General features: G+C 36.6%; 1 protein-coding gene across 1 annotated transcript in view; it reads right to left on the bottom strand.

The window, feature by feature from the left end:
• The window catches only part of CABLES1 (Cdk5 and Abl enzyme substrate 1), a 319,853-nt gene that overhangs the window by 167,407 nt on the left and 128,973 nt on the right, over positions 1-23,473 (bottom strand). The window contains exon 2 of the mRNA XM_053714974.1: positions 4,911-4,982. Within this exon, the coding sequence (XP_053570949.1) occupies positions 4,911-4,982 (72 nt within the window). The remainder of the gene's footprint in view (positions 1-4,910; positions 4,983-23,473) is intronic.

Here is a 23,473-nt window from a genome sequence, read left to right as displayed (position 1 = left end):
AAATTAGGGGGTCTTTTGTAGCCTATAGTTACTTTATCCCCTATGATCTCTTCCGAGACTGGATAATTTTTTAGGATATGTCGGTTCCTATTTAATATCCTGACTACTTGATGCATTTGTGTGATTTAATAGCGTGTTAGTAGCTGTTTATTTTCTAAATATTCTAGTACTTACTGTACCATCTTAATTCTTTAATATCATTAAGTTCAAGAAACATACTTGTCTTAAATCTGCCTGGTACGTTAATTTAATGTTGAGATCATTTTGATTTAATTTTTGTAAGAATGTCTGTAAATGTTCATATGTGCCTTCCCAATGGAAGAACACGTCATCAAAATATCTTATCGATAGGGGTACAAAGTTAGTAAATTCCTCTATGCCTTCTGAGAAAACCCTCAATTGTTCCCAGTATCCGAGGAACTCATTTGCATATGTAGAGGACCATGCTGTGCCCATAGCAGTGCCTTGAACTTGCAAATATAATTAATCCTTGAATGTGATTACTTTCACCTAGATTTAGAGTTCTGCGTTAGCCGTCAAAAGCAGCGTTAAGGGCTCCTAACGCTGCTTTTGGCCGCCCGCTGGAATTTAGAGTCAGGCAGGTACAGGTCTACCGCTCACTTCCCTACCGCGATTCCAGGCTACCGCAGATCCCTTTACGCCAATTGCGTATCCTATCTTTTCAATGGGATCTGCCTAACGCTGGTATTTGGAGTCTTGGGAGAAGTGAGCGGTAGAGCCTCTACCAACAAGACTCCAACCGCAAAAAAAAGTCAGTAGTTAAGACCTTTATGGGCTAACGCGTGAATTTAAAGCTCTTAACTATTGTGCTCTAAAGTACACTAACACCCATAAACTACCTATGTACCTCTAAACCGAGGCCCCGCCACTGTAATACATTTTTTTAACCCCTAATCTGCCGACCGGACACCGCCGCCACCTACATTATCCCTATGAACCCCTAATCTGCTGCCCCTAACATCGCTGACCCCTATATTATATTTATTAACCCCTTATCTGCCCCCCCAACGTCGCCGCTACCTTACCTACACTTATTAACCCCTAATCTGCCAACCGGACCTCGCCGCCACTATAATAAACGTATTAACCCCTAAACCGCCGCACTCCCGCCTCGCAAACACTAGAATAAATTGTATTAACCCCTAATCTGCCCTCCCTAACATCGCCGCCACCTACCTACAATTATTAACCCCTAATCTCCCGCCCGCTCCGTCGCCGCTACTATAATAAAGTTATTAACCCCTAAACCTAACTCTAACATAAATATAATTTATATTAAACTAAATAATATTCCTAAAATTAACTAAATTATTCCTATTTAAAACTAAATACTTACCTATAAAATAAACCCTAACATAGCTACAATATAATTAATAATTACATTGTAGCTATTTTAGGATTTATATTTATTTTACAGGCAACTTTGTATTTATTTTAACTAGGTACTATAGCTATTAAATAGTTAATAACTATTTAATAGCTACCTAGTTAAAATAACTACAAAATTACCTGTAAAATAAATCCTAACCTAAGTTACAATTAAACCTAACACTACACTATCATTACATTAATTAAATAAATTACCTACAATTACATAAAATAAAATACAATAAAATAAACTATTCTATAATACACATATAATAAAAAATTCCCTACCCTATTCTAAAATACAAAAGTAATCAGCTCTTTTACCAGCCCTTAAAAGGGGCTTTTTGCGGGGCCTTGCCCCAAAGTAATCAGCTCTTTTGCATGAAAATAAAAATACAATACCCCCCCAACATTACAACCCACCACCCACATACCCCTACTCTAACCCACCCAAACCCCCCTTAAAAAAAACCTATCGCTAACCCCCTGAAGATCTCCCTACCTTGAGTCGTCTTCACTCAGCCGAGCCGAATTCTTCATCCAAGGTGCGCAGAGGAGGTCCATCATCCGGTAGAAGTCTTCATCCAAGCGGGGCAAGAAGAGGTCCTCCATCCGGTAGAAGTCTTCATCCAGGCAGCGTCTTCAATCTTCATCCATTCGGAGCGGAGCCATCTTCAAAGGAGCCGACGCGGAGCCATCCTCTTCTACCGACGGACTAACGACGAATGAAGGTTCCTTTAAGGGACGTCATCCAAGATGGTGTCCCTTCAATTCCGATTGGCTGATAGAATTCTATCAGCCAATCGGAATTAAGGTAGAAAAATTCTGATTGGCTGATGCAATCAGCCAATCAAATTGAAGTTCAATCCGATTGGCTGATCCAATCAGCCAATCGTATTGAACTTGCATTCTATTGGCTGATCGGAACAGCCAATAGAATGAGAGTTCAATACGATTGGCTGATTGGATCAGCCAATCGGATTGAACTTCAATCTGATTGGCTGATTGCATCAGCCAATCAGATTTTTTTCTACCTTAATTCCGATTGGCTGATAGAATTCTATCAGCCAATTGGAATTGAAGGGACGCCATCTTGGATGACGTCCCTTAAAGGAACCTTCATTCGTCGTTAGTCCGTCGGTAGAAGAGGATGGCTCCGCGTCGGCTCCTTTGAAGATGGCTCCGCTCCAGATGGATGAAGATTGAAGACGCCGCCTGGATAAAGACTTCTACCGGATGGAGGACCTCTTCTTGCCCCGCTTGGATGAAGACTTCTACCGGATGATGGACCTCCTCTGTGCACCTTGAAGAATTCGGCTCGGCTGAGTGAAGATGACTCAAGGTAGGGAGATCTTCAGGGGGTTAGCTATAGGTTTTTTTAAGGGGGGTTTGGGTGGGTTAGAGTAGGGGTATGTGGGTGGTGGGTTGTAATGTTGGGGGGGGGGGGTATTTTTATTTTAATGCAAAAGAGCTGATTACTTTGGGGCAAGGCCCCGCAAAAAGCCCTTTTAAGGGCTGGTAAAAGAGCTGATTACTTTTGTATTTTAGAATAAGGTAGGGAATTTTTTATTTTGGGGGGCTTTTTTATTTTATTAGGGGGCTTAGATTAGGTGTAATTAGTTTAAACTGCTTGTAATTCTTTTTTATTTTTTGTAATTAAGTGTTTGTTTGTTTTTGTATTATAGAATAGTTTATTTTATTGTATTTTATTTTATGTAATTGTAGGTAATTTATTTAATTAATGTAATTATAGTGTAGTGTTAGGTTTAATTGTAACTTAGGTTAGGATTTATTTTACAGGTAATTTTGTAGTTATTTTAACTAGGTAGCTATTAAATAGTTATTAACTATTTAATAGCTATTGTACCTAGTTAAAATAAATACAAAGTTGCCTGTAAAATAAATATAAATCCTAAAATAGCTACAATGTAATTATTAATTATATTGTAACTATATTAGGGTTTATTTTATAGGTAAGTATTTAGTTTTAAATAGGAATAATTTAGTTAATTTTAGGAATATTATTTTGTTTAATATAAATTATATTTATGTTAGGGGGTGTTAGGGTTAGAGTTAGGTTTAGGGGTTAATAACTTTATTATAGTAGCGGCGACGGTGCGGGCGGGAGATTAGGGGTTAATAATTGTAGGTAGGTGGCAGCGATGTTAGGGAGGGCAGATTAGGGGTTAATACAATTTATTCTAGTGTTTGTGAGGCGGGAGTGCGGCGGTTTAGGGGTTAATACATTTATTATAGTGGTGGCGAGGTCCGGACGGCAGATTAGGGGTTAATAAGTGTAGGTAAGGTAGTGGCGATGTTGGGGGGGGCAGATTAGGGGTTAATAAATATAATATAGGGGTCGGCGGTGTTAGGGGCAGCAGATTAGGGGTTCATAGGGATAATGTAGGTTGTGGCGGTGTCCGGAGCGGAAGATTAGGGGTTAATAATAATATGAAGGGGTCAGCGATAGCGGGGGCGGCAGATTAGGGGTTAATAAGTGTAAGGTTAGGGGTGTTTAGACTCATGTTAGGGTGTTAGGTGCAGACTTAGAAAGTGTTTCCCCATAGGAAACAATGGGGCTGCGTTAGGAGCTGAACGCTGCTTTTTTGCAGGTGTTTGGGGTTTTTTCAGCCCAAACTGCCCCATTGTTTCCTATGGGGATATCGTGCACGAGCACATTTTTCCAGCTTACCGCTACCGTAAGCAACGCTGGTATTGAGGGTTAAAGTGGAGCTAAGTTAGGCTCAACGCACCATTTTTTGAGCCTTACGCAGCCCCTCAGACAACGCTAAATACCAGCGTTGTCTTAAGGGTGCGCTGGAAAAAAAGCAGCGTTAGCTACACGGGTCTTTACCGACAAAACTCTAAATCTAGGCGATTGTGTATGTATATATTTTACTAATGCAATAATGAACTTGCTGCTATGCCATCTGTGTGTCTAATACTGGTGTAAAGTGACTCTACTTCTGCTGCGACTAACCATGTGTTTTCTGTCAAATGCAGATTTTGTAACATCTGCAGGACTTCCATGGTGTCACGTACATAAGAAGGTATTGAGGTTAAATATTCTCTTAATCTCAAATCCACATATTTGCTTGCAGGCCCTGCTAAATTATCATTGCCTGACACAATGGGTCTCCCAAGGGGCTCTATTAAATGCTAATGTACTTTGGGAACAAAGTAAATGATGGCCATTTTTGGATAAGAAAATCCTTTTCAGTTTTTATAATTATTTTATTCTGCCATGTTTGAATAAAGACTCTATTATATTGCTCTGTATAATCTGAATATAGATTTAATAATAGTTTTTTTAATAACAATCTTTAATTTAGTGGAAATTAATTTGCATTTCAGTAAAAATATTACAGGACAGACCCTTTATTGAAGTTAACAGAGTGCTGTATGGGTTCACATAGGCCATACAAAAAGAACAAATTTAATATTTTACGTAAGAATTTACTTTCAAATGATACCATTTTTCTAAAATAATAATAATAAAAACAAAATTATAAATAAATTACCTCCGCAAGGGAGCGTTTTCTTCAATGTCTTCAAGTGTTTCTAAAGAAGATCGCTGGGAGATCAGGCGTCGCCTAAATGACGAAATAATTATATAAATAAAAATTATACTCAACATTTAGAACATATTAAGCATCCTAACGAACAAAATGTTTTGGCGTAATCCAATTAAAAACAGGGCGAGAATTAATAGAAAAACTGTGATTTTATTTATCTGGTTCAGAGCCAATCTCAATGTTCTAAAGCAGGTTTATCTAACTTTTATCAGGAAGCATTCCACACATTTTTTGGTACGTCCGTGCCTGGAAAAAACAAATCAAACAAAAATAACAACAACAAGAAAATTTATGGTTACCTGATAAATTAATTTGTTTCATGGTGGTGAGAGTCCACGATCCATTACTGTTAGGATTCAACTAGGAGGATGCAAAATGTCCTGATTTGTTCAAGAGTAGACTCATTTTTGAAAACTCAGAAATTGGAAACTAAAAAAGAAGAATGGGTTTTAATGCAAATTGGGGAAGACTTTCCTGCCATTTAGACCTTTTAGAGACTCTTCTAGAAGAAGAAATTGATAAATGAACAAAACACATTCGTAGACGGAGGCTAAATGACTTAAGCAATTATAGGCTTGGTCCAGCAAAAGTCTTAAAATCCAATAAAGGTTCAGAGGAAGAGAAAATTGGTTTAATCACTCATCCTTTCTAGAGAAAAACGTGAAAAAAGCCCAGAATATCAGATTGGCAATTGACTTGTGGAATAACACATAAAAAGCTAAAATCTGATATTTTAAAGAACTAGCCTTTATCTAAGCCCTCCTGTAAAAATTAAAGAATTCTATGGAGGACTACTAGACATCTGTACCCGATCTGCGATCCAAGTTAAAAGGGACCAAGCTATAGCAATCAGAAATACTGCTGAAGGCAATAGTTTGATCCGATCTATTACTCTTGGTAGCAGAAAAGATGGAGGAAAAAAGTAAGCATCACAAAAATGACTAGGGAGCTGGCAGACTAGCTAAAAAATGCTTGTAAATCAATGGATTTTGCTAAATATCTGGACAAATGAGAAGCTATCAGCGTTATGTCTGGTTGACCCCACTGATCAACAATCTGGTTGAAGACATCCTGATGAAGAGATCAGTGCTCTAGAAAGAATTGGTAAAATTGATAGTACTTTTTCCAGATAACACGTCAGATATAAATTGCTGAAATCGTACAGAGATTATTTTCTGTCTAAATCACAATTAGGGAAACCTCCCTTAATCGCTAGGGAACTGCAAGTTCCCCTTACAGAATGAAATGGGCCACTACTGTGATGTCTGAAACCGTCATATTTCAGGAGAGGCCAGTTCTGAAAAGTCCTGAGGATTGCATGTAGATCTAAGAAATGTAATGGTAACTTCACCTCCAGAGGAGACCAAACTGCTTGAGTTCTCCTAGACCCCCTACTACACCCCAAACTGATAGACAAGCAGTTGTAGAAAGTAGTGAGCGGGAAGGACATACAAAGGACGCACCTAGACAAATGAATTGGAGAATTAACCACTAGGGCAGAGAATTCTCACCTAGGAATTCAAGAGGATTCTCTAAGATAGCCGTCTTAAGCTTTAAACTCCTTTGATCCAATAAGAAAGAGACATAGAAATGAGACAATAATGACTCCTAGGACAGAACACTGGATTGAGGAGCAAGATAATTATTTGGGACATTGATTCTCCAAAGTTGTTTGCATGAAGTACAGCTAAAGATAAGGACAAGATATAGTCCAGGTATGGAGCCATCAAAATATCTTGAGCCCTTATTACTGACAGGGTAGTTTGTAGAGCTGGAACTAGACAAAATCAAAAAGTACTGGTAGATATCATTGTGGATAAGGATATTAAGGAAGTATCATTTAAACTATGGAGAACATATTTTGTTCTTGCTGAAACAAATTGAGAAGAGTACGAATTATTTCATCTTGAAAATAGGAACTCTGAGAAAGCTAATCGGAGATTATAAACCAGAAAAAACCTATAAGTTCCCAATTTATTTGAAACACTAAAAAAGTTTGAGTAGAACTATTTGGCCTTAAAGCTACCCTAAAGGTTTCCACCTTGATAAACCGCATTTGAAAGTGTGGGTGTAACGAAAGACTGTCATGAACTCTGGGCTCCCATGTTCTATGAGTTACCAGAGGGAACATGAAATGGAAGCAGCACTCCCATGAATTTTAGGACAGGTACAGATTGAAGAAAGGCATTTGCCTTTACAAGATTCCTGTAACACGTGACAGCGGACCCCGACCCTGAAAGGGCATAACCTGGCCCCTACTAGAAAAAAATCTGGATCTGGCACAATAGGAACTTTTTCCAACTTGAAGTGGCTTTCTAGGTGGGCCTGAAAGTCTTCTATTTCTGTGCAGAGGACTTTGGTTCTTTGATGATGGAAAGAATGAAAACAAAAAAACAGCCCTAATATTTTCTTTAGATTCTTTGTCCTGAAAATGAAAGGCTTCTATATCTTCACAAGCGAACCTGCAGCTGAGAGTTAAGAAGCAGTGGCCTTCACTTCACCTGTTATGTGGCGTATCTCAATCTCCCCGGACTTTTCCAAATGAGGAGATTGAAAGCCTGTAGTGTGCAATGATAAATGCAGGCTGTTTAAGCCTTTCAACTTTACCCGGAGTGCTATTACATCTGCTTACATTGTGTGTGTGTAAATATATATATATATATATAGTGTAGACAACCCAAGGTATATTTCATGCTACCGTTTCACCATCAAATGGGATAATATTAAAAGAAAACATTAAAATTTTCACAAACTTTGGGTTTCTCACTGAAATCATTTACATACCGCTTGTGCAATTATAATACAAAAGGTTGTAAAAGCTTCTCTGAGATCCCCTTTGTTCAGAAATACCAGACTTGCATGGCTTTGCCATTGCTTTTTGGTTATTAAAAGGCCACTAATTGCAGCTGCACTTCTGAAATTCACAGCGGTGAAGGTTTAATTTTAGCTGTAGTGCAGAGAATAACCTTGCACCCGACACCTCCCACACCCTGATCCCTACTTAATCCCTCCCAAAAAGCTCTCTTCCACCACCACCCCCCTACACACACACACACTGGTCACCACCATCTTAGGTTTTGGCAGACAGTCTGCCAGTATGTAGTTTAGGGATAGGTTTTTTAAAATATATATGTATATATTCTTACATTTCTGTAGTGTAGTAAACACTGCTCACCAATCCACCTCCCTGAAACCCCCCAAACAGCACTCTAACAGCTCCCTAACCCTCCCCCTCTAGCTAAGAGCCACCAATTTATAAAAATAAATGTGTGTTACCCCCCTAATTTCTCCCCCCACCAATTGTCATTGTGGTCCCCTTCCCTCACCCCTCTGTAGTATAGCAGCCCATACTCCCCCTCCCTCACGAAAAAAAGTCCATTCCATACCACTCACGGTAGCACCACAAGCCAATGCAAACAATGACACAGATCTACCTTCATATGGTAAAGGGAGCACGATCAGCGCAATATTACCATATGAAGGCAGATGCCTTCTGCCTCTGGCTGCGGTATTAGGCGGTCAAAGCTGATAGTCGAGACCGCGGGATGAGGCAGAAGGTTGGACATTGGTACTACGTCAACAGGGTACACTAGGCAAAGTTCCCTGTAATGTAGTACTTACCTCATGTTAGCTTAAAGAGTTAAATAAGGCTGAATTAGTGTGGTGGGAAAACGTAATCACTGGGTTACCACAAACCCACAAAACTGTGCTAAATAAAATGAGGAGCACACTGAGCCAAGTCAGGAGCACGACTTGGTAGCACGGCCAGGGAAAATAGACTATGCAAAGTAAGCGAGCTGAAATAAATGAATTTATAAATAAACCATATAGAAAGGAACATAGGAATTTAAAGTAACAGAAAAAAGAGAGTGAAAAAGTACCTGAAGGAAAAAATAAAACTCTTAGTGTGCCTTTTAAATAAGCCCAAACCACTGTCTCTAAAACATACTAGACTGAATAATAAAAGTCTAGGGAAAAAGTGGTAAAGTCTCTATAATTTATTGTTCCCTGGCTATGATATATCCCCCCCGGAATGGTGTACCTGCTAATAGACAGTGGGCTATGTAAGTGCATGTTTTTTGCACACTTACCTTGAGATGCACCCATTCTACCATGCTTAGTCAGTTGCAGAAATAAACTTCCAGTAGAAAGCCAATGTGTACATCACAGTAGAGGATTTAAATGTAGAGTATATTGATGCACCAACAGAAGGAAGCTAAGGGACCGGTCCCCACGACACCAGTGGCAGGCTTCTGTCACTACCCAATACTCCATTCTATTCTCTGCCTTTCACTCTCTGAGGGGAAAATGGGCCATAAATCGGTCTGAGGACCCATCTAAACAAAGAATCTGCAGCACCTCAATTATTCACCCACCTCCTGAGAGGTAAAGATTAGACTAGCATACCAGAGAGGTAGAAGGGATTAAGTCATTTTTGGGAGTCTTTGCCTCCTCCTAGGAGTTGAATTCCAACAGTAATGGCCCATGGACTCTCACCATGAGCTTTATATTAAAAAAAAAACATGCCCAGCAAACTCTCATAAAGTACTTTTTGAAGTGAAATTCTAATGTACAAAATAAAATTCCCTATTTCACTAAAGCTTTTTTTTTGTGTTCCCGATGTGTTTAACCCCTGAAATGGTGATCGATGATTGGCAGATACGTATTTACACCTCTCACTGGTTTATTAGTCATGTGTGCAATTTTAACTGTGTTATCCCATCTGCAGGAATTATACACAATGTAAAATAGGTACTTTGTTTAAAACTAAATTTTACCAAAATCAAGGATTTTATTGTACAATAAATTGTCCTTTTAAATAAAAGCAACAAAAATAAAAAGTTATGAGATTTGCAATTACTTGCACATTTGTATTTGCTTCTCAAACAGTGAACACTCTAAAATAACGTTTATAACATTCTTTATTCTGATAGGGGAAACAAACGTGTGTGGAACAACATGAATGTATTGAAATAACAGCATTTATTTTGTTATCCCCTGTATTGTCCTGTCAACAAATACTTATAAAATGCTTATGTACACCAGGAACAATTATAATGTCAAAACTAACAACGATCAGCTTTAGCACCAGGCTTGACAGTGCTTGTTTCTATTCAAGGGGTTCTCATAATCTTTTTACGGTAAAGCTGCAGCTCATCCTAAATAAAAGAAGCTCCTCCAACCAAGAACAAGGGCTGGGTCATGAAAGGTAATTGAAAGGCAAAAGCAGGCTGATGTAACCGCAGTGAGCGAGTGATGGCATTACAGAAGACGGCACACAGAACAATACCATTCAGCACGGAGTACACACAAAAGGCAATGATGCCTATAATCTGTTACATGCAGGGATATCCATATCACTACACGAGTGTAAAACAAATGTAACTAATTAAAGTGATCTGAAACCCAAAAAACATATTTTATGATTCAAAAAGAGCATGCAATTTTACACAACTTTCTAATTTCTTCTATTATACATTTTTTCTCATTCTCTTGGTGTCTTTTGTTCAAAAGCTGAGACATATGCTTAGAAGCCGGACCATTTCTAGAGCACTATATAGCAGCAGTTTTGCAAAACTGCTATCCATTTGCAATAACACTAGATGGCAGCACTATTTCCTGTCATGTCGTGCTCTAGGTGCCTACTCTAGGTATCTCTTCAGTACACAGTAAAAAAGCAAATTTAATAATATAGGTCAATTGGAAACTTTTTAAAATGATATGGGTTCCATATCCCTTTAAATTCATATATGGGTTCCATATCCCTTTAAATTCATATATGGGTTCCATATCCCTTTAAATTCATATATGGGTTCCATATCCATTTAAATTCGCCTACTTGTTTTATTTATTTTTATTTTGTAGTATCAGACTAAACCTATTTTTGCTCACATCCATTATAAACAAGCGCATGCACATGAAACTGTAAGCAAACTAAACAATGCATGATATTTTCTTCTTATCAGTGAAGACAACTGATGAAGAGAAGCCTCTCTAAACCTCTAATAAATGTGGAATCCTTTGCACGTCTCAAAGGCAGAAGAAGTATTTTCCGCACAAGTTTCATTGCAGCACATGAGATACTACAAAAGCATAATCATTGTGGTCTAAGACTCCAAGATTCATTTTTCCCCTCTGGGGTCATTTAGCAAAATAATTTTCCTGGGGGCTGGGCCAAAATATTTTACTTGAATGATCTTCCAGGAGAAAATGATAACTTTCCAATAAATGTAAATATTACATAAATCCTCATATTAGTAAAACTGCAGACATCCTAAAATCATATATTACATTGTGATAGATAACTTTCTCATTGCCTAATATGAAAAAAATATAGTAGCATGGGATATGATAGGTTATCAAAGCAGCACTCGAATTGTTATGTACAGAGCCTCATTCAGGTACCACTGACCAAACTGGCTCCAATATTTTAATTATGAATGAAACTTAATAAAGTATGGCTTCTCTAATATAGCAGAGAACAACGTACACTATTTTGCTAATACACAGTAGGCTCTGGCTATCAAAGGCAGTAACCATAGACATTTTCTGCATCGGATGGTGAAAAAACTTGCAACAAGGGCCTAAAATACAGTTAATAATAAAAAATACATTTTAAAATAGAATTATACAAAAAAAAAAACAACAACAAAGAAAAAGAAACCTGAAGGTTTATGACAGATTAACAGCAAATTATATTGTTTTAGCAAAAAACAAGAAGCAATCTTTGTTTACTTAATTGCAGTAACTAAAGAGCATTAGTTCATGCATGCCATATAGATGATATTGTGCTCACGCTAGTGGAGTTACCTAGGAGTCAGTACTGATTGGCTAAAATGCAAGTCTGAAATAAGGGGGCAGTCTGCAGGGGCTTAAATACAAGATAATCACAGAGGTAAAACTTGTATTAATGTAACTGTGGTTATGCAAAACTGGGAAATGGGTAATAAAAAAGTATCTTTTTAAAAAAACATTTTCAAGTAGACTGTCCCTTTAAACATTCTTAGCCACTTTGTATCGGTGATGTTCGATATACAACTGTTCTTTAACCATATAGCTCATATTTAAAGGGACACTGAACCCAATTTTTTTCTTTTGTGATTTAGATAGAGCATGCAATTTTAAGCAACCTTCTAATTTACTCCTATTATCAATTTTTCTTCGTTCTCTTTTTATCTTTATTTGAAAAATAATGCATCAAAGCTTTTTTGGGGGGTTCAGACGTCTGTACAGCACACTTTTTTATTGGTGGATGAATGTATCCACCAATCAGCAAGAACAACCCAGGTTTTTCACCAAAAATGGGCCGGCATCTAAACTTACATTCTTGCATTTCAAATAAAGATACCAAGAGAATGAAGAAAATTTGATAATAGAAGTAAATTAGAAAGTTGCTTAAAATTTCATGCTCTATCTGAATCACGAAAGAAAAAAATTGGGTTCAGTGTCCCTTTAATGGCCAAAATCAATTTAAAAGCTTGAAGGACCTTTAATCTTTTTTTTCTATTATTGTTGTTGCTTCATATTGTTAAACTTTTACTTTATACTTTTCAGTTCAGGAAGAAAAATATATAAAAAACAGAATTTATGCTTACCTGATAAATTACTTTCTCCAACGGTGTGTCCGGTCCACTGCGTCATCCATTACTTGTGGGATATTCTCCTCCCCTACAGGGAAAGGCAAGGAGAGCACACAGCAAGAGCTGTCCATATAGCAACCCCTCTGGCTCCGCCCCCCAGTCATTCGACCGACGGTTAGGAGAAAAAGGAGAAACTATAGGGTGCCGTGGTGACTGTAGTGTATAAAGAAAAAGAAAAAATTTTCAAACCTGATTAAAAAAACCAGGGCGGACCGTGGACCGGACACACCGTTGGAGAAAGTAATTTATCAGGTAAGCATAAATTCTGTTTTCTCCAACATTGGTGTGTCCGGTCCACGGCGTCATCCATTACTTGTGGGAACCAATACCAAAGCTTTAGGACACGGATGAAGGGAGGGAGCAAATCAGGTTACCTAAACAGAAGGCACCACGGCTTGCAAAACCTTTCTCCCAAAAACAGCCTCCGAAGAAGCAAAAATATCAAATTTGTAAAATTTGGCAAAAGTGTGCAGAGAAGACCAAGTCGCTACCTTACATATCTGATTAACAGAAGCCTCGTTCTTGAAGGCCCATGTGGAAGCCACAGCCCTAGTGGAGTGAGCTGTGATTCGTTCAGGAGGCTGCCGTCCGGCAGTCTCATAAGCCAATCGGATAATGCTTTTCAGCCAGAAAGAAAGAGAGGTAGCAATAGCTTTTTGTCCTCTCCTCTTACCAGAGTAAACGACAAACAAGGATGAGGTTTGTCTAAAATTCTTTGTTGCTTCTAAATAGAACTTTAAAGCACGGACTACATCTAAATTGTGTAACAAACGTTCCTTCTTTGAAACTGGATTCGGGCACAGAGAAGGAACAACTATTTCCTGGTTAATATTCTTGTTGGAAACAACTTTTGGAAGAAAACCAGGCTTGGTACGCAAAATAACCTTATCTGAATGGAACACCAGATAGGGTGGATCACACTGCAAAGCAGATAATTCAGAAACTCTTCTAGCAGAAGAAATAGCAACCAAAAACAGAACTTTCCAAGATAGCACTTGATATCTATGGAATGTAAGGATTCAAACGAAACCCCCTGAAGAACTGAAAGAACTAAATTTAGACTCCAAGGAGGAGTCAAGGGTCTGTAAACAGGTTTGATTCTGACCAAAGCCTGTACAAAAGCTTGTACCTCTGGCACAGCTGCCAGTCGTTTGTATAACAAGACAGATAAAGCAGAAATCTGTCCTTTTAGAGAACTCGCTGACAATCCCTTATCCAAACCTTCTTGGAGAAAGGAGAGGATCTTAGGAATTTTAATCTTACTCCAGGAGAATCCCTTGGATTCACACCAACAGATATATCTTTTCCATATTTTATGGTAAATCTTTCTAGACACAGGTTTTCTGGCTTGGACCAGAGTATCTATCACTGAATCTGAAAACCCACGCTTGGATAAAATCAAACGTTCAATTTCCAAGCAGTCAGCTGCAGAGAAATTAGATTTGGATGTTCGAATGGACCTTGTACTAGAAGATCCTGTCTCAAAGGTAGCTTCCATGGTGGAGCCGATGACATATTCACCAGGTTTGCATACCAAGTCCTGCGTGGCCACGCAGGAGCTATCAGAATCACAGAGGCCTTCTCCTGTTTGATCCTGGCTACAAGCCTGGGAAGGAGAGGGAACGGTGGAAACGCATAAGCTAGGTTGAACGACTAAGGCGCCACTAATGCATCCACTAGAGTGGCCTTGGGATCCCTGGATCTGGACCCGTAGCAAGGAACCTTGAAGTTCTGACGAGACGCCATCAGATCCATGTCTGGAATGCCCCATAATTGAGTCAACTGGGCAAACACCTCCGGGTGGAGTTCCCACTCCCCCGGATAGAAAATCTGACGACTCAGATAATCCGCCTCCCAGTTGTCAGAGCGGCAAGGAGAATGACTGGGGGCGGAGCCAGAGGGGGAGCTATATGGACAGCTCTTGCTGTGTGCTCTCCTTGCCTTTCCCTGTAGGGGAGGAGAATATCCCACAAGTAATGGATGACGCCGTGGACCGGACACACCAATGTTGGAGAAATATAATTCAAAGTATGGCTTATTAACCTCAGATTATGACAAATCGTGTATAGATTTTTTACTATAACCATAGTACATATTCTTTAGTAGCCATTTCTCTTGATAAGTCTCTTAAAATAACTTGTTATACAAAACTTGACTTCAAAGGATGGGTTAAAAAAGAATCTGTCAAAAATTAGAAAATAATGTTTTGGATCTAAACAAATAAAAAAGCTGAAAACAGAAGAGACCGGAAATATCACATCATCTTCTGTTTCTGTTAATTTCTGCTTAAAGGGATCTCTTTCAAGATTTAATCAGAGCATACATTTTTAAAACAACTTTCCAAATTACTTCTAGTATCACATTTTCTTCATTCTCTTAGAATCCTTTGTTGAAGCAACAGCAATGATGGACTGGGAGCTAGCTAAGCACATCGGGTGAGCCAATAACAAGAGGCATATATGTGCATCAACCAATCAGCAATTATCTATCAGTAAAGCATTGCAGCTCTTTCGCCTACTATGGTATGCATTTCAACAAAGGATAGAAAGAGAATGAAGCAATTTAGATAATATAATTAAATTAGAAAGTAGTTTAAAATGGAATGCTCTGTCTGAATCATTAAATAAAACAATTGTGTCTTGTCCATTTAAAGGGACACTCAAGTCAAAATAAACTTTCATGATTCAGATAGAGCTGTAATTTTAAACAACTTTCCAATATACTTCCATTAACAAAATGTGCACAGTCTTTTTGTATTTACACTTTTTGAATCACCAGCTCCTACTAAGCATGTGTAAGAATTCACAGAATATTCGTATATGCATTTGTGATTGGCTGATGGCTGTCACATGGCACAGTGGAAATAGACATAACTTTGAAATTTGTCAGAGGATCTTGCTGCAGATATGTAGCCTATAAAACTCATCTAGCCAGTGTAAAATATAAAGAGGAAGGGACAAATATATTAGTAAACAAGGACAGAGTCACAATATCCAAGGCAAGGTCAGGAAATATGCATCAGGCATTCCTTATTCCCACAACACAAAGAATTGTATCAGCACCTTTCCATTAGAAGGCTATATAAGTTTTCTAAAGTATCTATAGAGTTCAATAAAAATAAGAACCAGGAATTATTTTGGAATTTGTATCTCCCTAAAGACTCTGTACCAGGTTGGAAAATAGTCTGGTTTAATGTCAAAAGAACTGTTAAAGGGACACTGAACTCACATTTTTTTTTCTTTCGTGATTCAGATAGAGCAGACAATTTAAGCAACTTTCTAATTTACTCCTTTTATCAAGTTTTCTTCGTTTTCTCGCTATCTTTATTTGAAAAAGAAGGCATCTAAGTTTTTTTTTTTTTAGGTTCAGTACTCTGGACAGCAATTTTTTTATTGGTGGATGAATTTATCCACCAATCAGCAAGGACAACCCAGGTTGTTCACCAAAAATGGGCCAGCATCTAAAGTTACATTCTTGCATTTCAAATAAAGATACCAAGAGAATGAAGAAAATTTGATAATAGGAGTAAATTAGAAAGATACTTAAAATTGCATGCTCTATCTGAATCACAAAAGAAAAAAATTGGGTTCAATGTCCCTTTAAAAAACAGTGGCATAGAAGCTTAAAATGTCATGATTCAGATACAGCATACTGTATGTAAAAAGTCTATTTCACTTTTGTTACCAAAAATACTCCCTGGCTGAACTCCTTTCCGCATGCACATGTCTTGATAGCATTGTGTATACAAGCAACCTGTAGGGGCGGCTGCTGCAGAGAGAGGCCATAAGAAACACCCACAGCCCTTACACCTACTGCAAATACTGTTGGGATATTCTTATCCATTAGAAGAGCCACTCAAAAGTGTTTTGCATAAGTTGTTGTGGCATTAGAGGCGATTCCATTCATTCCATAAGAAATACTTTTGGAAACCTGGTTATTATATGCTATTTAACTGGCTTAACACTATGGAAGCTCCATCTATACTCTGCATTTTAAAAACTCAACAGCTGTATTCCCATGCATCAAACACTTCTCCGGAAGATTTTTGCTTATTTTTTTACTGTTCTATTTTAACTGCCATGGCCTCTTAGAAACCAATTTCTACCTCTTTTGAATGGAATATCTTGCTTTTTTACACAACTTTTTTTAGCTTTTTACTCTTTGATATAACTGGTTAAATGAGAGGGGGGAAACATTAGGCAGGCATTATCAGTAAAGGGACAGTCTACTCCAAAAAGTTTATTGTTTAAAAAAAGATAGATAATCCCTTTATTACCCATTCCCCAGTTTTGCATAACCATCACTTTTATATTAATACACTTTTTACCTTTGTGATTACCTTGTATCTAATCCTCTGCAGACGGCCCCCTTTTCTCAATTCTTATGACATTTTAGCCAATCATAAATAACTCCACGGGACTAAGCACAATGTTATTTATGACACACATGAACTAGCACTGCCTAACTGTGAAAAACTGTTAAAATGCACTGAGCTAAGAGGTGGCCTTCAAGGACTTAGAACTTAGCATTTGAGCCTACCTAAGGTTTAGCTTTCAACAAAGAATACAAAAAGAACAAAGCACATTTGATGACAAAAGTAAATTGGAAAGTTATTTAAAATGACATGCCCTATCAAATCATGAAAGTTTAATTTTGACTTCACTGTCCCTTTAAGTAGCTACCATATTATATTTTACAGTAATTGTATTTTTGCTTCTGTGGAAACCACTACAAAAAAAAAAGAGAAAAGCCCGTTTCTCATAGAATTTAACATAAGAAATACATTAAGAAAATACAGAAATAAAACCGGTTTTCCTGTTACTATATTAAATAATATAGAATAACGTAATTTAACTCATTTTAACAGGTGGATTGAATTCAATACACATTTTATCGCCACAACAAAAAAATGGAAGGGGCTACATTAAAGGGACATGCCACCCACATTTTTTCTTTTATGATTTAGAAAGAGAATGCAATTTTAAACATCTTTCTAATTTACTTATATTATCTAATTTGTTTTATTCTCTTGATATTCTTTGATGAAAAGCATATCTAGATATGCTCACTAGCTGCTGATTGGTTGCTGCACATATAAGCCTCGTGTGATTGGCTCACCATGTGCATTGCTTTTTCTTCAACTAAGGATATTTAAAAAATGAAGCAAAATAAATAATGAAAGTAAATTATAATGTTGTTTAAATTTCTATTCTCTATCTGAATCATGAAAGAAAGATTTTGGGTTTAGTGGCCCTTTAAATTCATTTTAAATGTAATTTTAAAATAAATGATATAGAGAGTTTTTGTTTTTAAAGGGGGGAATTCTAAGATAGTGTACTGAAACTGCAATATGCCAAATTTGTGAGTACTCAAAGGAATATGTTGGAATTGTATACTGTGAAGAAAAAAAACTATGACAGCAGTTTGATAATAGCTGTTAAAATATGGTTTCTTTCTGCAGGTATTTGGTTTTAAAAAAAAAAAAAACACGATCTTTGAACTTTTGTTCACTAAGCTGACTTGACAGTATGACAAGGGTGTGATATATGGATATCGCCAGTCTCACAAAAACAAAAGCTAGAAAATCACACACCCACAATGATTATTCTACCATGAAAATATTGTTAATAGATACTAATCTCTGTGCTGGTTGCATCATTATGCCACTGCTTTGCCTGTGCAAGCCCCAGCTACCAAGACATTTCCTTTTTTATTTAATTAATTTAATCACAAAATTGAAACCAAAATCCCAGAGCACACATAAATCATTATTTTAGTATTTAAAGGGACAGTCTACACCAGAATTGTTATTGTTTTAAAAGATAGATAATCCCTTTATTACCCATTCCCCAGTTTTGCATAAACAACACAGTTATATTAATATACTTTTAACTTCTGTGATTATCTTGTATCTAGGCCTCTGCAAACTGCCCCTTTATTTCAGTTTTTTTGACAGACTTGCAGTTTAGCCAATCAGTGCCTGCTCCCAGATAACTTCACGTGCACGAGCACAGTGTTATCTATATGAAATACATGAACTAACACCCTCTAGTGGTGAAAAACTGTTAAAATGCATTCTGAAAAGAGGTGGCCTTCAAGGTCTAAGAAATTAGCATATGAACCTCTTAGGTTAAGCTTTCAACCAAGAATACCAAAGGAACAAAGCAAAATTGGTGATAAAAGTAAATTGGAAAATTGTTTAAAATTACATGCCCTATCTAAATCATGAAAGTTTATTTTGGCCTAGACTGTCCCTTTAAGAATTTAGCAGCATAAGCACTGCTGACACCAAAATTATTATTATTTTTTTTATTTCTATTTTGGGATAACATAACTTTACTCATATTTATCCAAATATATTGTAAATCATTAGGAAAGGTAAGTATATGAGGAATTGAGTGCATATGCAGGAAATTATCATCACATGTCTATGCTCAGAGGCAAATTAAAATAGGCTCTCATTTCATCACAATTAAATTGCTCTATACTAAAGTACATAAAACAAAAATACTGATTTAGATAGACAGATAAACATACAGTAAGTATGTATGCAAGTGTGTAAGTATGTATGTAACTATGTGTGTGTATGAGTGTGTGTATGTATGTATGTATGTAACTATGTGTGTGTATGTATGTATGTAACTATGTGTGTGTATGTATGTATGTATGTAACTGTGTATGTATGTATGTAACTATGTGTGTGTATGTATGTATGTATGTAACTATGTGTGTGTATGTATGTATGTAACTGTGTATGTATGTATGTAACTATGTGTGTGTATGTATGTATGTATGTATGTAACTGTGTGTGTATGTATGTATGTATGTATGTAACTGTGTGTGTATGTATGTATGTATGTATGTAACTGTGTATGTATGTATGTATGTATGTATGTATGTAACTGTGTATGTATGTATGTATGTAACTGTGTATGTATGTATGTAACTATGTGTGTATGTATGTATGTAACTATGTGTGTGTATGTATGTATGTATGTAACTATGTGTGTGTATGTATGTATGTATGTATGTAACTATGTGTGTGTATGTATGTATGTATGTAACTGTGTATGTAAGTATGTATGTAACTATGTGTGTGTATGTATGTATGTAACTATGTGTGTGTATGTATGTATGTATGTAACTGTGTATGTATGTATGTATGTAACTGTGTATGTAAGTATGTATGTAACTATGTGTGTGTATGTATGTATGTAACTATGTGTGTGTATGTATGTATGTAACTGTGTGTGTATGTATGTATGTAACTGTGTATGTATGTATGTAACTATGTGTGTGTATGTATGTATGTATGTATTTAACTGTGTATGTATGTATGTATGTATGTAACTGTGTATGTATGTATGTATGTAACTGTGTATGTATGTATGTAACTATGTGTGTGTATGTATGTATGTAACTATGTGTGTGTATGTATGTATGTAACTATGTGTGTGTATGTATGTATGTATGTATGTATGTATGTATGTATGTATGTAACTGTGTATGTAAGTATGTATGTAACTATGTGTGTGTATGTATGTATGTAACTATGTGTGTGTATGTATGTATGTATGTAACTGTGTATGTATGTATATATGTATGTAACTATGTGTGTGTATGTATGTATGTATGTATGTAACTGTGTATGTATGTATGTATGTATGTAAAATGTGTGTGTATGAGTGTATGTATGTATGGTTAACTTAATTTTTTTGGGCACTAAGCAATTAAAGGTATTTTAAAATAATAATAAATAATAGCATGCTAAAAGAATGTGGTAAATTGATAGCCTAAAATTAATCTCTGGAAAATCAACAGAAAGTGGCCACTTCTAGCACTCTTCAGTCACTTCGCAACCTGATAATCAGGCCTAGTGTATTGTAGTCTATAAAACAAAGTACAAGAGATTGGTGTAAGACTGTAAGTGCTTTATCAGAGTTTAACACCTGCCAAACAGCAGTGTTGCCTAGGAATCTAGACGGGGAGTGCTCAGTACTAGCAGCAGATCATTAGAAGCAAAGAAGTGGTCCAATAACTATTGTGTACATTTTTTATCTGTCTTCTGTTTCAAACTTTATTCTGCAATGGAAATTATTTTTTAGTAAACCCCCTTTTAATTTTACTTTTGTCAACCTAAACAAAGATCTTTCCACTTTTCAATTTTTGAGGTACAACTGAAAGGAAGATAGTCCCTGACATATCCTGCTGTATTTTGGATGACACTTTTAGTATAAATAACAATATGAATTGTGCAGAGTAACTGCCACTGATACTTATAATACCTCTACACTTAAAAAAAAAATTTTTTATCATGCATATGTTTTATCCCTTTTGATTTCTGCAACTTGAATCTCTTCAGCAATCGCCATTTTGAATTTATATATTCTAGAGACACACGCTCAGCTTTTTTCCCGCCTTCGCCTCTCCTTAATGCTGACTGAGCCCACAACTCATTCCTCATGCTGAGAAATCAGCTTTCTTCCTTATCAATCACTTTTCTTTTTACAGCGTTTTAATTAACTCTGCCAAAGTAATTTTATTTTAACTCGCAACATCTAAACTGATTTTTTTTCATGGAAAATGTGAAACAAAAAGTGTTTTAATTTAAAAAGAAACTAATACAGTTGTATCACTTGTACAACTTCTAATGATGTTCATAGTAGTCCATTTTCTCCACTCCACTACAAACTCTACAGTTTCAACAATATTCTTAAAGGGACACTGAACCCAAATTTTTTATTTTTTATTCAGACAGAGCATGCAATTTTAAAGGGACACTCAGGTTTTATTACATTTTCATGATTCAGATAGAGCATGCAATTTTAAACAACTTTCCAATTTACTTCCATTAAAAAAAATGTGCACAGTCTTTTATATTTACACTTTTTTTAGTCACCAGCTCCTACTGAGCATGTGCAAGAACTCAGACTATACGTATATGCATTTGTGATTGGCTGATTGCTATCACATGGTACAGGGGGAGTGGAAATATACATAACTTTGAAATGTGTTAGAAAAGAATCTACTACTCATTTGAAATTCAGAGTAAGTGCTATTGTATTGTCTTGTTATCTTGCATTTGTTGATTATGCAAATCTATTGTGTTTACTGGTCCTTTAAGCAACTTTCTAATTTAACCCTATTATCACATTTTCTTCATTCTCTTGGTATGTTTATTTGAAAAGCAAGAATGTAAGTTTAGATGCCGGCCCATTTTTGGTGAACAACCTGGGTTTACTGGTCCTTTAAGCAACTTTCTAATTTAATCCTATTATCACATTTTCTTCATTCTCTTGGTATGTTTATTTGAAAAGCAAGAATGTAAGTTTAGATGCCGGCCCATTTTTGGTGAACAACCTGGGTTGTCCTTGCTGATTGGACAGCACCAATAAACAAGTGCTATCCATGGTTCTGAACCAAGAATTTAGCTTAGATGCCTTCTTTTTCAAATTAAGATAGCAAAAGAACGTAGAAAAATTGATAATAGGAATAAAATAGAAAGTTGCTTAAAATTGCATGCTCTATCTGAATCGTGAAAGAAAAAATTGGGTTCAGTGTCCCTTTAATCTTCAAAAATGGTTTCTTTTTCTCATACCCTTACCTCAGGAAGCAAGGAAGGAACTTTCTTGGTAGTTGGCAACTTATCTGGAGGCCCTAGAAAGGCTGACCTATTTTCAGGATCTCTGCAAGATATCATTATCAAACACTTGCTATTTTGCAAACAAGTGTTTCACCAAATCAAAAAACCCTTTTTCCATTCTGCTACAGATGCACAAAATCTGAGCTAAATACGTAAACCTTCTGGAAGGTACCAAATAAAAAAATCAGTAACACACTGTACACACCTCTTTGAAGTTAGTAATACACAGAGCAAATCCCTTGGTTCTTGGTGGCATGGCCAGTACCACACAGAGCATTATCAACCCCTTGGTGGTTTATAACATACAAAGAAGTATTAACTTATTGACTGTCGATAAAGAACAGTGACCCAGTTATCTTGTATGTGTTACACCATGCTTTCAGACAAGACTGGTAAGGATTATTATTCAAGTGGGAAGAGAGAGGTTTTGAGTGAAACCCGAAGCAAGGGCAGATATACACTTTTTTAGATACAAGCTACAATTGCTTGGGTGCTCCTAGCTTATGCCACAAGACGTAGGGCTGATGGGCAAACTGTGTAGGTGCCATGGGAACCTGGATCCCTATATTTGTTGAGTTGTTCTCTACTGAAATGGAAAAGATTACCTACTCTCTCTCACTCCTTATGCATTGTTATTGCAAGGACACCTTCCAGGGCATTATAGTGAAAATATACACATGCTCCATTTGTTTTCATCTCTATCAACCCTGCATCTATGTATATACCTGCTGCAAAAGGGTTAACCAAATAGGAGCTACAGAGAACAGAGCAATATTCAACAATAAAACGCTTAGAAGAAAAAGTCTCCAAGCACCATTTCACCTTAATTATAAACTTCACACCATTTAAATGTGTAAACAGGTCACAGATGTACAAGGCTGCAATTTTGTATAGTAAAGACAACACTTTATAAGTGTGATATCTCAAGGGATTTCTTCTCGCTGAAAATAGCAAATATCTTGGAGTATTAATCCGTTTGAATTCCAATTATATATGTATCAACTAAAGCCAAGCAAACAATAAGGAATGTTATCAAATGTCTATAAATTCCAGAATGTGCTGTCTATTGTAACATATTTAATAGACGTTTGCCACTATTTTCAGATTCATTGAAAAGGTTACCCAATCGAAGACCTGGGACCCCACTGAAGTCCTTTTTATATGGCTTCAGTTTCTCAATTAACTCACTAATAATCTACACAATCTGACAGAAACATTGGCTTGGT

This window comes from Bombina bombina, chromosome 5 (genome assembly GCF_027579735.1).
Source record: "Bombina bombina isolate aBomBom1 chromosome 5, aBomBom1.pri, whole genome shotgun sequence".
NCBI lineage: Eukaryota > Metazoa > Chordata > Amphibia > Anura > Bombinatoridae > Bombina > Bombina bombina.
Note: the sequence above shows the minus strand (reverse complement) of the source record. Positions and strands in the feature narration are given on the sequence as shown.